Here is an 18,195-nt window from a genome sequence, read left to right on the forward strand (position 1 = left end):
CTCAACCAATCTTTATCTCGCGTCTATCAAGACAGTTCAAACCTATAGAAAACGTTGATTTTTCTAAATCTCTACTCTGATTGGATGATCTATCACAGTGGGTGGGTCTTCACGTGCTTGCCTCAAGCGCTCGGGCGATGCATTAGCACCGATAACTATCACTTGGTAGGATTTCCCCCACCTAAAATGAACGTTGGTTCGATTTAAGATAACATAAGTTTATGAATTCCTAACGTTTGCGTGGCGCTTAATGTAAATGGATGACTGTTTGGATTGATAACCCGGTGCTATTTGACTGTGTTTTCTTCGTTGTGAAGGACCGCAAGCTAACGTGCTAATTTCCATCTGTTGAGGATTAGTGAACACACTGAGCACACAAACCAAAACATATTTACAACTCACATGTGTCATATTATAAAATGCACTATACACAGAGAAACTGGTAACTATCGTTTTTTATATTTAGGTGATGTATAGAGCTGTTTAAAAGAACGCGGGCGACTGTCTGTCATTAATGTGCAGATAGCTCGCTGGTGTTATTTCGGTGTAACGTTTCGGTCAGTTGTTAGTGTATGATGGCTCCACAGAAATACTCAGCTCAGGTGATGAACTGCAAAGCCAACTGCGCTGTGTACCCGTCCTCTGGCGTGAACTCACTCAAGAAGCCCAAGATGGAGCAGCTGCAGGCTGACCATGAGCTCTTCCTGCAGGCCTTTGAGAGTGAGTCCACATCTGTCTCTTGCAGAACACAGTAAAACCACAATATTTGCACATGAGTCTTCGACAGTGAGACCCTCATTACTGGGTTTTTGTGTATATTGGGGAGATGAGTCGTCGAGTGTGTATGTGTCTTAATGATGTCTTCGAGGGATACATTAAGCAAAAATGAATTATCTAAAAAAAAAAAAAAAAAAAACTGTTAGTAATTATTTTATTTTTTGACAGTTATGTAATAAAATCATTTAGTTTCTGGTAAATGAAGGGTCTGATATGGAGATGGATGCATTTAAACCGGACAACTATTGTCATATTTTTCAATTGACTTTTATTGTGGTGTGTTACTGTTTATACGTCTGTAAAACATTGTTCCAAAACAGTGTTCCTCTTTCACATTTCATTTCAGAACCTACTCAGATATACAGATTCCTGCGAACAAGGAACCTAATAGCTGTAAGTACACCTTCATAAGATTACATAGAACTAAGAGAGAGCTTTGCTACAAAAGCTTAGATTGTGTTCTTATACGTGCAGACCTAATTGTGTTCTTATACGTGCAGACCTGATGCCGGTTGCACCAGCTATACGTAAGTTATTGCTTAGCCTAGTTGTGGCGTAAATGGGCACAGTCACAATTTACGCACTAATAAATCTTTGAGCGTTGCACCATTAAACTTCGGTAGAATGTAAACCTATGTATAAACTAAATATTTATGGAAGCCTCCGACCAGGAGTAAAGGGTGGAATAAAAAAAGCATACTCCCTTAATGACTTTAATGTGCTCATGTTTTGGTTGACAGGCTTCAGTCCTTTCAACATATATGATGGTTTTGGCATTTATACTCATTTACATTTATGGGAGAATACATTATGTAAAAAAAACCTTACCTCTTCAGCATGAAACTGATCTAACGGTGCCCTTTCCTGTGTATGCCGCCCGATGTCAAGTTTCAACATACGTATTAGGTATTAAAATGAATAAATTTATCTTTTTCCAGCCTGTTGTATTAGTATTTATTTTCCCTTATTCTTTTTAGATACAGTTATTGAAAATTGTTGTTTACATGGGCTAAATGTTCCATTAATGTTTTATGTATCATGTTTCAATGGGGATATAATTTATCACTGCTGACAATTATGTGAGCAAACAAGGTTTGAACAAGGTCAAACTGAAATTCACGGCTTTTTACAACACTTCTATTTACAAATCTGAAGGCTGATTATTGGATCAGTACAGTTAAACGTCATATAATGCGACTTCACATTATTGAGAGCTTACAACCTATTAGTTAAATCTTGCCTTAGAAACAGGCGGTGCAACTAAATTACTAGACTTACTTACAAACTAACTAGTAGTTACTAAGCACTTAGTGTGAACTTAACGTCTCAAATTAAGTGAAACCTTAAGCACAGCTGGTGAAACCCTACCCAGTGGTGTAGTAGTGTCTGAATAGGTGGGCATACTGTGAATTTATTAGGAAAACCTGCACAGCTAATCAGCCAATCGTGTGGCTGCAGTGCATAAAATCATTAAAATACGGGTTAGGAGCTTCAGATAAAGTTCATATGAAACATCAAAATGGGGAAAAAAATGTATCTTAAGTAATTTCAACTGTGGCATGATTGTTGGTGCCAGTCAGGCTGGTTTGAGTATTTCTGTAACTTTTGATCTCCTGGGATTTTCACACACAACACTTTTCGGAGTGTTGTGTGTGAAAATCCCATGCTAAAAATAAAAACATCCAGTGAGCGGTAGTTCTGCGGATGGAAACGCCTCATTTATGAGAGGTCAATGGAGAATGGCCAAACCTCGAGGCGAATGGGCTACAACAGTAGTAGACCGCTTCGGGTTCCACTTCTGTCAGCCACGAACAGAAAGCTGATGCTGCAGAGGGCACAGGTTCAAATAAAATTGACCATAAAAGACTGGAAAAACATTGCTTGGTATGATGAATCTCGATTCTCCTGAGGTACACAGATGGTAAGCCCACTGCTGCCACAGCTTTCTTTGTTTTTGGCACCATTCTGAGAAAACTCTTAGAGACTGTTGTGCGTGAAAATGCCAGGAGATCAGCAGTTACAGAAATACACAAACCAGCCCGTCTGGCACCTACAGTCCTGCCACTGTAGAAATGACTGGGATCACATTTTTCCCCATTCTGATGGTTGATGTGAATATTAACTGAAGCTCCTGACCCATATCTGCATGATTGTATGCATTGCACTGCTGCCACATGATTGGCTGATTGGATAATTGCATGAATAAGTAGGTGTATCTAATAAGGTGGTCAATGAGTGTACAGAATATATATACAAAATGTGTCTTTAGGATTCCTGAAAGTGTCCCATGTCCAGCTTTCTTTGGTTACATTGACATCATTCTTGCTTTTTGAGTCTGGCTACCTTGGGTTCATTCAATGTTTGTTTCTTGTTCTTTCGCAGCCAATATTACTTCACAGGACCCTCACCTTCATGTCTCATAGAAACTCAAGAACAAATGCAAAAAGGTGGGTGACATGCAATTAGGGATGCACCAATACCACTTTTTCTCTCCTGATTCTAATACCTGAGCCCTCAGCATTGGCCGATACTGAAACGATACCGGCCTGATACCGAACAGTGTTAACTATCGAGCATCTTCATCTAAGATGTTGTCTATGTGGAGTGCTCACATTACTTGCAATTTAGAATTATTAGCACTGCTGCTAAAAGTTCACATGGTTCATTAATATTCTTGACGCAAAGTATCGCTTACAAATCGGGTCGCATAGCTATACATATTGGCTCATGACATTAATAAATGTGCAATAACTTCCTGAAAATGAAAGAGTAAATTCACTCTCTTCAGTCCTTTCATTTGATATACACTCTCTCTGCGATAACAAGTGAGGCGGTTGTGTCTACCTTAAGACACCGTAGTTTCCATGTACACTGACCAAACAGAAAGATGACAAAATCCTTGTTTAATTTGTTTGTCAGTTTTGAATAAACATTTATTTTTTTAAGTATCAGAAAGAGTGAGGAGACCCCACAATGCCTTATGTGGTCAAGTTCAAAGTATTGAGTCTCTTTAACAGCAAGATGACTTCTCAAGCAGCAGCATCCACAGCTTGAGAAAAAATCCACAAAAATTCAGAACAAGATGAAAAGCAGAAGTAAAAATATTTAAAGCAGCCTTTCACGATTCACAAAGCTTTCTTTTGTCTTCAAAAGACTTTTGAATAAAGTGCATGAGTTAGATTAACTACATAAATGGTGCTTTTATGGTTATTTTGCCATTTTTATAGCTTGACAGGAGGGGTGGGCTCTAAGATCAAAATCTTATATCATGATATGAGTAATTTTATGTTTCGATAACAATATATATCATGGTATATTAAAAAATATAGTAAAAAAAAAAACTTCATTTTAAGTAATTCTCACAATAATGCTACGTTTTACATTATGCCATATTTCAGTCTATGTTGTTGACCAATATTATTATTATTATAAACTTTCCTCGAAAGTCAAGATCTTAAGAAAATAATGCATACGTAAAATAAATAAATAATTCCAATGAAAATAATCACTTGCAGGAAATATAAAAAATTATGTAAACACTTCTGGCAGAAAACAAATATTAAAAATAAACCCCCCAAAAAAATTGGGACCAAATTAATGCGGAGCTCATCTTTTGGCCTTAAGAATAATAATAATAATAATAATTATTTTTGCTTGCTTCATTTTGAGGTAAAACAAATTGCTTGTATTACTAGAGATTAATTGTCGTGCGACACAGTTCTGCTCTGTGTTGGAGCCTACACTACGAATCTTGCACCATTTTTAATAACAAGCTCCTCTTATTTTTCTTAACTGGTTTGGGAGTCATCTTGTTGTGTGGAGATGTTTTTTCAGGGTTTTTCCTGGGTCAAAATTAATTGTGTAGCATGAGTGATCCCGCTCTGCGCTCTCCTTTAAATATCGAGAATCCTGCTGAACTCACACAAAATTTCATGCTCCAGATATAGTGCATGTGACACACATGAAACACAGATGCAGGTGTCAGATGAGATTCATATTAATCGAGATGAATTTCATTGAATTTTCTTGGGTGGCTGCCAAAGTTTTTTGAATGCCATAAAAACCCTGTTCACGTTTCTTCAATTCTTATGTGAATCACTTCCCACTGATAGATAAGCCCATGCTGCAAATAGTGGTGCACTGATCAGGAAATTTGAGGCCGATACCAATCTCCGATATATTTTTTTTTTTAATCACTAATATTGGCCAATACCGATTTTTGTTAAAGTGCCCTCTGACACACTTTTGCAAGTTATAAGCTGCAGTTATGTTTATGCCCCACAGAGTCAAATTATGGTAACACATAACAAAAAGGTTCCATTTGTTAAAATTATTTAACAAAATTCATGTAGTTAACATGAACTAATGAACTTAATGTGTTACAACATATACTAATACATTTTTAAAAGTTGTATTGGTTAACATTAATGGACTATGAACTAACATGAACTAACAATTTTTATTAACTAACATTGATTAAAAAATGCTGTAAAAATATATTGTTCATTGTTTGTTTATGATACCTAATGCATTAATTCATGTTAGAGAAATTAAACCCTTTTTATTAAGTGTTACCAAAATTACATAAAATGTACATTAATTGTGAATTGCTAAAATGTATTTGTATTGAAAACAGTTATTGATAGTCCTGTTGCCAATAACAAAAAGTCATTGTGATATATTGGCTACCAAAAACCATGAGAGCATCACACACTGCAGAGATACTTTCAAAAATAAGAAAAATATATCCATTATAAGCTCTAAAACTGCTCCATTTCTCAAATGATTTTGAGAAATCATTCATATCTATGATTTGTTATTCTGTCTTTGATATCTTGTTGTAACACTTCAATAATTATTATATAAATGTGCAAAGACGCAGTGCCATTAGTGAAGGTTAAACGGTTAAATATATCTGTTATTAGTGGTATTGTGTCCAACATTAATCTGATATAAATTGGGATCCTCACAGAATAGCGCTGGGGTGTATGACTGATGATGAGATATTGAGAGCACCTAGAGTGCGCATGTTTGATTGACATTGTTAGGGCTCATGTTGAAGAGAGTAAAGCTAAAAGCGCTCATGATTCCTCAAGCAATCTCTTACTCCACACAACATCTGATTGTCATGACTTGCATTACATCACGTGTACTCAGATTTGTACAACAGCATATTCATGTGAATTACATCATGTCTGAAAGTTTAAATTTGTGAATGCTTAGAATTGCCATCCACTCGCCCTCAAAAGGCCACTCTGTCATGCTTTAAGTGTTGAGCAAGCGCTCATTCATTAGAGTAGCAGTGTATATGTGATTCCCTGCGTGCAGCAAAAAAAGATTGGCGCTAAATATAGGCATGATCAGCTGATCACGGATTTAAGATAAATTTAGGCTGATTTAGATCTGTGGCCTACCGATCGGTGCGCCCCTAGCTGCGAACGTGGATATTGCAATATACTTGATATAGTCAAATCTCTTGATTGACACTTTATATATTGTGTCAACTCTATATTGTCACATTGCCCAGCCCTACTTGACAGTAACGACCATGACTAACGCACGGTATTAGATTTGGATTGCGTGTGTCTGACATATACCCAATCCGGTTAAAAACGCCTGTATCGGTGCATCCCTACATACAACTTCTCTTCTTTTTTTTGAGTTAATAATGTCTGTTATCAGTACAGAAGCTAAAACTGTCCTTTATCTGAAGGAAAGCATTTAAAGTGGATGACATGCTGTCCAGAGTGGAGAGGATGAAAGAGAAGCACGAGTCTCAGAGGTACTTGGCTTCTACTGATGTTTGGCAAGCTGTATTCTAATAAACATGTGAGACTAAATTAGCAGAAACAGCAGTTGTAGCCCCTATGTTTCCTAAAATGGCTGTTTCAGTTCTACTATATGGTTTTGACGGCCAGTGTTATTATAGGAAAATGTGGTGGAATCATTTCAGCCCCGAAGTGTGATTCTTGTGTATTTCAATTGTGATTTCAGTTTGGCTTCACACCTGCAACTGACATTCACTGGTTTTTTTCACAAGAATGGTGAGTTCAGTTCTGCCTGAATACAAAATGCTGTGTCAGATTGCAATGAAACATCTTTTGAAGGTTTTGATCCTATTGTTTTATTCCTTGACCAGATAAGCCATGTCAAAACTCAGAAAATGAACAAAACTCAGTCTCGCTTGAGGTGCTACTTGTCAAAGTCTGCCATAAAAAGCGCAAGGTGAGCTCTTCTTTCTATGTCTTGTCTCATTACATCATCCTGGCCAATGAAAAAACCTTGAGAAAATAGGAATGCTGACTTTAAAATATACTCCTTTTGTGTATATGAGAGCTTTGGACATATCATTAATTTTGCTCCCTCAGGATGTCAGCTGCCCTATAAAGCAAGTGCCTACTGGGAAAAAGCAGGTGCCTTTGAACCCGGATCTCAGCCAAACCAAGACTGGTGCCTTCCCTTCCCTTCTGGTTTCCAGCAATGAGTTTGAGCCAAGTAACAGTCACATGGTCAAATCCTATTCTCTGCTCTTCAGGGTGTCTCGCACAGGCAAAAGAGACCCCAACGGCTTCATCAGCTGTGAGGTGGATGAGAATATTGGTGAGTGAAAGTAGAAGGACACGGCGTGACAACTATTCAAAAGTGTAGGATGTGTGGAAAAACTTTGCGGGCCTCAAGTTTTCCACTCATTTCGTGGCATAAGTGTCAGGTTAATACAGTTGAAGTCAGAAGTTTACATACACCTTAGCCAAATACATTTAAACTCAGTTTTTCACAATTCCTGATATTTAATTGTATAAAACATTCCCTGTCTTAGGTCAGTTAGGATCACTACTTTATTTTAAGAATGTGAAATGACAGAATAATAGTAGAGAGAATTATTTATTTCAATTTTTATATCTTTCATCACATTTCCAGTGGGTCAGAAGTTTACATACACTTTGTTTATATTTGGTAGCATTGTCTTTAAATTGTTTAACTTGGGTCATAACTTGGGTAGCCTTCCACAAGCTCCTCACAATAAGTTGCTGGAATTTTGGCCCATTCCTCCAGACAGAAAATTTTTAACCCTTTTTCAGTTCTGCCCACAAATTTTCTATCGGATTGAGGTCAGGTCTTTGTGATGACCACTACAATATACCTTGATATTGGTTTTTCAGGCCGATGCCGATCTTTTGAAATCCGGGTCGGCCGATGGCCGATTAATGCTGCCGATTTAATTTGGCCGATAAGTGCTTGTTTTTAACCTCTTATTTGAACGTTTTATTTGAAAGATAAAATGTAACACAAATAATTACTTAAGAGAGACAAAATTTCTCAACAAGTACATTTATTGAACACTTGACCAATCTGCACTTGTAGACTTAAATTAAAAATGTATAATGTAAAAACATATTGTATAAATAATGTATAACAAATATATTAAATAAACAAAGCAGGTGTTACGAACTGCTCCGAGACACGAAGGTTGAGATCCAAATGCAGCTTTAATTAAGGGGCAATCCAGACACGTCAATATTCAGAGCATCCAAGAGAAGCACAGGCATAACTAGGGATGGGTATCGTTAAGGTTTTAATGGTATTACTACTCTTACCAATACTGTTTATCGATCCGGTACTTTAACAGTATTCTTAACGGTTCTTTTTGTTATATATATTACACAAAGATAAACATTATATAGGCACAGTGATTTAATTTCAGGAAGGTCTACTAACATTACTGTTCAGGTGTGGTCTAAAAAGAAATGTAAAAAAGTAATCAATTGTAAAATAACACTGCATAGTTTATCATAGATAGATTAATTCAGAAGTTATTAATTCAAGAGCTGTTAGTGATTTTCTCTTTGCCTTTTGTTGTTTGATTCGCAGTAATGGTTCAATCGTCAGCATGTTTATTAGACAGCTTCCCCTTTAAGACCGAGTTCAGATCTAATAGGCTTCTGATGCAGCATATTTTCTCCCAACTATTTCCATAACTACATCCATTTAAGACATAAACTGTGTTTAATCGAATCTCCAATCCGGTCTGGAGAATCTCCAAAAGTAGTCTATACTTTGCTTATCTCTTTGCGGTTTCATCAGACAAGAGAGCATTTCTCCATCTTTGTGTCCATGTGCACTTGCAAACTGTAGTCTGGCTTTTTTATGGTGCTTTTGGAGCAGCCTTACTGAGCAGCCTTTCAGATTATGTCAATATAGGCCTTGTTTAACTGTGGATATAGATACTTGTCTACCTGTGTCCTCCAGCATCTTCACAAGGTAATTTGCTGTGGTTCTGGGATTGATCTGCACTTTTTGCACCAAATTACGTTCATCTCTAGGAGACAGAATGTGTCTCTTTACTGAGTGGTATGATAGCTGCGTGGTCCCATGGTTTTTATACTTGCGTACCATTGTTTTTATAGATGAACATGGTACCTTTAGGCATTTGGAAATTGCTCCCAAGGATGAACCAGATTGTGGAGGTCCACCTTTTTTCTTTCTGAGGTCTTGGATGATTTATTTAGATTTTCCTTGATGTCAAGCAAAGAGGCACTGAGTTTGAAGGTAGGCCTTAAAATACATCCACAGGTACACCTTCAATTGACTCAATTTAACCAATCAGAAGCTAACTGACTAATTGCCTGAAGTGAATTTTACAAGCTGCTTAAAGGCACAGTTAACTTGGTGTATGTAAACCTCTGACCCACTAGAATTGTGATATAGTCAATTAAAAGTGAAACAATCTGTCTAAGCAATTGTTGGAAAAATGACTCCTGTCATGCACAAAGTAGATATCCTAAACGACTTGCCAAAACTATAGTTTGCTAATATGAAAACTGTGGAGTGGTTAAGAAATGAGTTTTAATGACTTCAACCTAAGTGTATGTAAACTTCTGACTTCAACTGTATCTGACGGAAAGGGACAACAATTTATAAAGTATCATTTTTTTCAGAAAATCTGATGGTGAGTGACTGACTGAAATCGAAACCTTTTCTCTCGTCTGTCCATGATGATGCTTGAATTGGTGTGAAGAGCAATTTAAGTCAGCACCCTACATTTTCAAACATAGTCTATACATTTAAGTGAGCACTGCCGACTGCATTTGTCGTACCCTTTGCCTTACAAATGTTGTGCTGATCATAAACAGAACCAATTAGAGACTATGCTTTTGTTTGTAGATGTAAAAGAGGAGCTTCCATCCAGAAAGAAGAGAAACTCTTCCCAAAGAGGTGACGGAGACACCACAGAAACATTTGTTGCACAGATGACTGTCTTTGATAAAAACAGGTTAGCTATATCAGTTCTTTCAAAAGGCTGAATTTCACTTGGGCCACGTTTTCACCTGGTATTAAGATTATTTTTTTGGTTATCAGATCACAAGTGGTCAGCGCTAAATGCAGGTGGAACCTGGGTATGAAACCTTTTGTGATCAGATCACTGAAACCCAGGGTTTCCCGCAGCACTTTGAAACTATGGCGGCCGCCTAAGCAACACACTCCTGCCGCCTTAACTACATCGTAAAAAATATATATGAGCGATATTCGCCGTGTTAATCTGTCCTGTTTTCTCCCTTTCCATCTTTAAATATGTGATAAGCCTTCGTGTTCGCTTCAGTCTTGTTATCAGCGCGTTCTTCCGCAGCGTTGCCGAGAGTGTGTGTGTGTGTTCATCTGAGCCTCATTGGTCTGTCACTGCTCGTCAATGTCAGAATATTTGAGATGATCAATCAAATCAAAGTAGGCGGGCTTTATGTTCACAGCGCGAATTTTAGCAGAGCGACTCGACAGTAAAGGAGCGACTCGACGCGCTTCAGTTTACGGTCGGTCAGGTGCGAGATAAGATGTAAGTTGCTAAACTAAACATTTGCTATTTGACAGTTTTTTTAGGTCATAAATGTTAAACGAATCACAAAAATGATCAGACAAATTAATAAACTTTTGTCTTTTTTCGCCATTTTGAACTGAAAATAGACCACTATGTGACGTGACTGATGTAATGTAGCCTAATAATTAATTTACTGTCATTGTGAGGGGACAAGACACATTAACCAGGGTACCCGCAGGATCTTAAAAGCATTGAAAAATAATCTCAAATTAAGGCCTTAAAAGTCTTGGAATTCGTTACAACGGTATTATATATTTTTTGCCTTTACTAGGATTAAGTTCATACCATAACAAAATGGACTGTTACTAATGCAGGCTAATTAAAAATTCATGCAACGTTGAGTGCATCCCGCACTCCACGTCATAGCAGAAAGCGCGAAAGCGTGCGCACCGTTACTATGGTTACTAGTCAAGTGAATTGCAGAACAAGATAGTAGCCAAGCGTAGTTTGTCTTCTGAAGTGGGAACATTTCAGTTTAATGCCAGAATTCAATAATTTAAACCCCAAATCAGAGCTTTTCTGTTAAAAGAACATGTTTTCTGCCCGGTCTTTTCAATGGTATCTGGCAATCATGCGCGCGCGCTCTCTAACGCAAGAAGCGCGGATGATCTGAAAACACAGACGAGCTGGAGTTCAGCAATCTTCATTTGAGATTGTCAACTTAAATTGAAGTGTCATTCAGTCGGCCTGTGTTCTGTCACGAGCGCTTAGCGCTGTTTGTGCTGAACAAAATGCAGGCTGATATCCCAGCAGTGTTTTTAATGTTGATGCAATGGTTCCCGAATATCCACACGATTTCAAATGTGACATTGATTTTATACAACAGTTAAAAAACAAAACAAAAGGGTAACATTAAGTGATTTACTACATTTAAAACAGTATAGTCAGGCTTATTGCTCTATTTTGCAATGAAATCTGTGGCTTTGAACGAATCGTGAGATTCAATGAATGATTCGATGACTCACACATAAAGACAATGTGTTACCTCCACCTACTGGCGATTTTAATATACTTTTATCTAATATTTTGTATTATATAAAAGTATATTATTTATATATATTTATATTTATATAATACTTTTATTAATATTAAACGATTTTAACATTGCCTATCTATTGAACATTGTTTTATTTAAGGCATTATTTTTTTTTTTAATGCTATTACAAAGGTAAAAAATGAAATGGGAAAATTGATTAAAGGGAGCAAATATTGTCCCTTAATGGAAAAGGTGTGACTGCAGTCTAAGTGGAAGAGGGGTATGGCACTCTAAAAAAATTAGAGAACCACGGAACTAAGGAAAAGGGATATGTAGAATTGCACAAGTGCCAAATACACCCCCCCCCACCACCACCCACCACCTTAACTAACACATTTTCTGCGGGAAACCCTGAAACCACATTAGGAGGTAGTAAAAAACGTATGTGTCCACATGACATTTGAGGTGTGAAACGCAATCATCCTTAAAAGGAATATTCCGGTTTCAATACAAGTTAACCCTCTGGGGTCTGAGGGTGTTTTGGGCCCTGGAGAAGTTTTGACATGCCTTGACATTTGTGCTTTTTTTTCAGTTGCTTAAAAACACATTAATGGCAAAAAAACTGATATCGCTGTATTCAGCACAAACTGGGCTAAACAAATATGTGAGCAACATGTTTGTACATGTTTGAATTTTTGAGAAAATAACGTTTATGCATGGTTTTTGAAAAAACTAAATTAAGTCTTTGCAATAAGGCCATATAACACCTACTAAACACCTGTCCACAAGACTTTTGAGAACTTACATAAAGACTTTACTTAATTTTAGACCTACACTACCGTTTAAAAGAACAGTTTTCTATTTGAATATATTGTAAACTGCATTTGTGATCAAAGCTGATTTCAGCATCTTCAGTGTCACATGATCCTTCAGAAATCATTATAAGATGGTGATTTTCTAATATGGGAATATTTAAAGTGGATTTTACGCATTTAACCTGAACACATATTTGCAAGCATAATGAGGCAGCATAAACACTAGTTAAAATATAATCTAAACATAAAATATAATCATATTATTTTGATATTATATTACGTATCATATTTATGTCATACAGCATACAATTTAAATACCTGCTTTAGCAGAAACAGCATTTAAATGTAAGTCATTTCTCGCCTATTTGGACATGTTTCAAATTTCAATCTCTGAATCCTGGCTGGCAAGTCTGGAAACAGTCCCACTAGTAAAATATGTACATGTTTATATAAAATATCATGTCAACTAATGAAAACTAAATGACTTACTCGTCCGAAATTGTATCCTCGGCTGGATCAAGTCTCTCTTCAAAATACAAAGGTTCATCGGAGTCCCGCTCTTCTTCTGAGGAAAATTGTAACTCTTTGTCATTGTCCAGGAGTTTTCTCACTTGTGTATCGTGCTGTCTTTCAAACGCACAGAAAAGTGAATGACTTTGTTTTTAAGGCACAGTCGGGGGCATTTACCATTTGATTTGATCGTGTCTGCACATTAGCGTATGAATGGCGCGCTCTGCTGGTGGTGTGATCACATTAGAGATAATTCACTGAGCCAGTAAAAACTGTACATCGCTTTGTTTCACACAGATTACATTGCAGGAGAAATTTTACATTTGAATTGTTTTATTTAAAAGTAGACATTTTAAGCTTTCTTTAGACATATGTTTCAAGCTTGTGTGACAAGTATTCGCAGAGTTTCAGTTCATTTTTGTGACGTGTTTCAGATATATGCTCGCGAACCCAATGACTGCTTACAGCTCACCCTTTTTATTTTCTTTATTTTACAAAAGCACAAGGTTTTGTTGTAATTGTGAGTGTACACAAATAAAAGTAGACCCTTTATAGTCTCTAATGATGTCTTACACTTACCTGTATGCGGAGAATTTTGTTATTTCCGCTGTAATGACATGAAATTTGCATATGAAAAAATTGTTAAAAGCTATATTAGGAAGAAGGAAATAACAGTACACACAGTAGTCCAGCAACTATGGATGTCATGTCCACATTAGCAATTGCATTTTCTCAAAAAATACAGAATCAGACCAATTGTACATAGAGTGCATAATAAATAAGAAATGTACTTATTGCACACGTGAAGCGCTTTTACTTTGAAGTTGCACTCACGCTCGTGCGGATCCAGCACGCGCAGCAATCTCCAGACAGTTTAAACAGCCTGCTTGGATTGTCACAGACTGACCGTCACAATTTGTGAACCAGAAAAACTTTTTATCCTGATCCTGAAGTTTTGATTCTGGCTGATAGAATATGAGCTTCAGAGGAAGATATTAGATGAGCGCTCGACGAGAAGAAAACGCTGGATTTTCGTGAGGTACGTGAATTACATCCATTTAAACGAGAGATCTGCATATTTGCAAACAATACAGTATATACTAGAAGTTTTATTGATATTTGCCCTATATCATTAGAAAAGAAAGTGTAATGTGGTCTAAGGCTGATAGAATACGTAGAGGTAAATGGATGATGGATCTGCTCAAGTTATGTGAGGTTTGTTTATTATCTATTTAAACTAGATATGTGCATATTTATAGATGGAATATTAGATTTATTGATATTTGTCTTTTAATCATTAGACAAGACAGATTAAAAGGAACTGTTGAGGAGAGGGAGAATAAAACAGGCCAGAACTTTAACATTAACAACTTTAACTCTAGCTGTGTTTACATGGACAATTCTTTTTCTTTTTTTTTTTAATCGGAATGAATGAAATCAGTATGATCGACGATTCAATACGATCAATTATTATGAACGTACTGTTTACATGACCGCTACATAAAGTGATCGGGTTGATGTGCTCGTTTATACACTGGTGGCTAAAATTTTTGAATAATGTATAGATTTTGCTCTTATGGAAAGAAATTGGTACCTTTATTCACCAAAGTGGCATTTTGCTGATCACTATCACAATACACACAGTATAGTCAGGACATTTATAATATGAAAAATTATAATTAGGAAAAAAAGAATCAGAACTTCTTAAACTACTTCAAATTGTTCTCATTAAAAAGTAGACAGCTTTGCAGATCCTTGGCATTCTAGCTGTCAGATTGTACAGTTCCTCAGGTGACATTTCACCCCATGCTTCATACATACCATAGATGTGGCTGTCTTGTCTGGCACTTCTCACGCATCTTACAGTGTAGCTGGTCCCACAAAAGCTCAATGGGTTTAAGATCCATAACACTCTTTTCCAATTATCTGTTGTCCAATGTCTTTTTGTTTTTCTGTTTCAAAAGTGTCTGTCTTTGCAATTCTTCCCATGAGGCCGGCACCCTCGAGTCTTCTCTTTACTGTTGTACATGAAACGGGTGTTGAGCGGGTAGAATTCAATTAAGCTGTGAGTTGAGGACATGTGAGGCATCTATTTCTCAAACAAGAGACTCTGATGTACTTATCCTCTTGTTTAGTTGTACATCTGGCCTTCCACATCTCTTTCTATCCTTGTTAGAGCCAGTTGTCCTTTTGTCTTTGAAATCTTGAATGAAATTTTGTATGAAATCTTCAGTTTTTTGGGAAATTTTAAGCTTTGTATGGCCTTCACTCCTCAAAACAATGATTGACTGACGAGGTTCTAGAGAAAGCAGTTTCTTTTTTGCTGTTTTTGACCTAATATTGACCTTAAGACATGCCAGTCTATTGCATACTGTGGCAACTCAAAAACAAACACAAAGACCATGTTAAGCTTCATTTAAGGAACCAAATAGCTTTCAACTGTGTTTGATATAATGTCAAGAGATTTTCTTGTAACAAATTAGCCATTTAACATGATTACTCAAGATTAAGGTGTTGGAGTTTTGTCTTCTGGAATTGCGGCCTGTCTAGATTGAAAAGACAGCGGAAATGTTCTCCGTACGATTGCACACAGTGTGATTGTAGCTCAGCTTTGTCCATCATGCATGTATACACTGGCTTAAGACCATAACAGGCCTCTGTGTGCGAAAGTTAAATAATGGTCTCCTTTTCTTTTTACCCATAGAAAACCATTAGTTATGCTTTATTTCAAATTATGGAGAGGCTATATATTGGAGAATCAAACATCTGTCACTCCTTTTGCCATGATGATTCAGATAGATCACTAATTATTACTTTGTTCTGTGACATATTTCAAGTGTACTGCATCTACAGTGCATCCGGAAAGTATTCACAGCGCTTCACTTTTTCCCATTTTTTTCTTTTATGTTACAGCCTTATTCCAAAATGGATTAAATTCATTATTTTCCTCAAAATTCTACAAACAATACCCCATAATGACAACGTGAAAGAAGTTTGTTTGAAATCTTTGCAAATTTATTAAAAACCAAAAAAAATCTAATGTACATAAGTATTCACAGCCTTTGCCATGACACTCAAAATTGAGCTCCAGTGCATCTTGTTTCCACTGATAATAATGAGATGTTTCTACAACTTGATTGGAGTCCACCTGTGGTAAATTCAGTTGATTGGTCATGATTTGGAAAGGCACACACCTGTCTAATATAAGGTCCCACAGTTAAAAGTGCATGTTAGAGCACAAACCAAGCCATGAAGTCCAAGGAATTGTCTGTAGACCTCCGAGACAGGATTGTATCGAGGCACAGATCTGGGAAGGGTTCAGAAAAATTTCTGCAGCATTGAAGGTCCCAATAAGCACAGAGGCCTCCATCATCCGTAAATGGAAGAAGTTTGGGACCAACAGGGCTCTTCCTAGAGCTGGCCACCCGGCCAAAATGAGCGATCGGGGAGAAGGGCCTTAGTCAGGGAGGTGACAAAGAACGAGATGGTCACTCTGACAGAGCTCCAGCGTTTCTCTGAGGAGAGAGGAGAACCTTCCAGAAGAACAACCATCTCTGCAGCACTCCACCAATCAGGCCTGTATGGTAGATTGGTTTGATGGAAGCCAGTCCTCAGTAAAAGGCACATGACAGCCCGCCTGGGGTTTGCCAAAAGGCACCTGAAGGACTCTCAGACCATGAGAAACAAAATTCTCTGGTCTGATGAAACAAAGATTGAACTCTTTGGCCTGAATGGCAAGCGTCATGTCTGGAGGAAACCAGGCACCGCTCATCACCTGGCCAATACCATCCCTACAGTGATGCATGACTAGTCAGGATCGAGGGAAAGATGAATGCATTAGTGTACAGAGACATCCTTGATGAAAACCTGCTCTGGACCTCAGACTGGGGCGAAGGTTCATCTTCCAACAGGACAACGACCCTAAGCACATAGCAAGATAACAAAGGAGTGGCTACGCGACAACTCTGTGAATGTCCTTGAGTGGCCCAGCCAGAGCCCAGACTTGAATCCGATTGAACTTTTCTCTGGAGAGATCTGAAAATTGCTGTGCACCGACGCTCCCCGTCCAACCTGATAGAGCTTGAGAGGTCCTGCAAAGAAGAATGGGAGAAACTGCCCAAAAATAGGTGTGCCAAGCTTGTAGCATAATACTCAAAAAGACTTGAGACTGTAATTGGTGCCAAAGGTGCTTCAACAAAGTATTGAGCAAAGGCTGTGAATACTTACAGTCAGGTCCATAAATATTGGGACATCGACACAATTCTAATCTTTTTGGCTCTATACACCACCACAATGGATTTGAAATTAAACGAACAAGATGTGCTTTAACTGCAGACTTTCAGCTTTAATTTGAGGGTATTTACATCCAAATCAGGTGAACGGTGTAGGAATTACAACAGTTTGTATATGTGCCTCCCACTTTTTAAGGGACCAAAAGTAATGGGACAGATTAACAATCATAAATCAAACTTTCACTTTTTAATACTTGCTTGCAAATCCTTTGCAGTCAATTACAGCCTGAAGTCTGGAATGCATAGACATCACCAGACGCTGGGTTTCATCCCTGGTGATGCTTTGCCAGGCCTCTACTGCAACTGTCTTCATTTCCTGCTTGTTCTTGGGGCATTTTCCCTTCAGTTTTGTCTTCAGCAAGTGAAATGCATGCTCAATCGGATTCAGGTCAGGTGATTGACTTGGCCATTGCATAAAATTCCACTTCTTTCCCTTAAAAAGCTCTTTGGTTGCTTTCGCAGTATGCTTCGGGTCATTGTCCATCTGTACTGTGAAGTGCCGTCCAATGAGTTCTGAAGCATTTGGCTGAATATGAGCAGATAATATTGCCCGAAACACTTCAGAATTCATCCTGCTGCTTTTGTCAGCAGTCACATTATCAATAAATACAAGAGAACCCGTTCCATTGGCAGCCATACATGCCTACGCCATGACACTACCACCACCATGCTTCACTGATGAGGTGGTATGCTTTGGATCATGAGATGTTCCTTTCCTTCTCCATACTCTTCTCTTCCCATCACTCTGGTACAAGTTGATCTTTGTCTCATCTGTCCATAGGATGTTGTTCCAGAACTGTGAAGGCTTTTTTAGATGTTGTTTGGCAAACTCTAATCTGGCCTTCCTGTTTTTGAGGCTCACCAATGGTTTACATCTTGTGGTGAACCCTCTGTATTCACTCTGGTGAAGTCTTCTCTTGATTGTTGACTTTGACACACATACACCTACCTCCTGGA

General features: G+C 37.7%; 1 protein-coding gene across 4 annotated transcripts in view; it reads left to right on the plus strand.

The window, feature by feature from the left end:
• The first annotated feature begins 127 nt into the window (after window positions 1–127).
• suz12b (SUZ12 polycomb repressive complex 2 subunit b) overlaps window positions 128–18,195 on the plus strand; it is a 34,718-nt gene continuing 16,650 nt past the window's right edge. For 2 of the 4 annotated variants that reach the window (XM_052141229.1, XM_052141231.1), the window contains exons 1-8: window positions 128–720; window positions 1,124–1,170; window positions 3,160–3,224; window positions 6,491–6,559; window positions 6,772–6,821; window positions 6,917–7,002; window positions 7,146–7,377; window positions 9,940–10,048. In XM_052141229.1, coding sequence (XP_051997189.1) covers window positions 573–720; window positions 1,124–1,170; window positions 3,160–3,224; window positions 6,491–6,559; window positions 6,772–6,821; window positions 6,917–7,002; window positions 7,146–7,377; window positions 9,940–10,048 — 806 coding nt within the window. In that variant the 5' untranslated portion in view covers window positions 128–572. Of the gene's footprint in view, window positions 721–1,123; window positions 1,171–1,277; window positions 1,305–3,159; window positions 3,225–6,490; window positions 6,560–6,771; window positions 6,822–6,916; window positions 7,003–7,145; window positions 7,378–9,939; window positions 10,049–18,195 lie in introns of those variants that run through there. The other 2 variants (XM_052141232.1, XM_052141233.1) reach the window with 2 other exon arrangements.

This window comes from Xyrauchen texanus, chromosome 13 (genome assembly GCF_025860055.1).
Source record: "Xyrauchen texanus isolate HMW12.3.18 chromosome 13, RBS_HiC_50CHRs, whole genome shotgun sequence".
Classification (NCBI taxonomy): Eukaryota; Metazoa; Chordata; class Actinopteri; order Cypriniformes; family Catostomidae; genus Xyrauchen; species Xyrauchen texanus.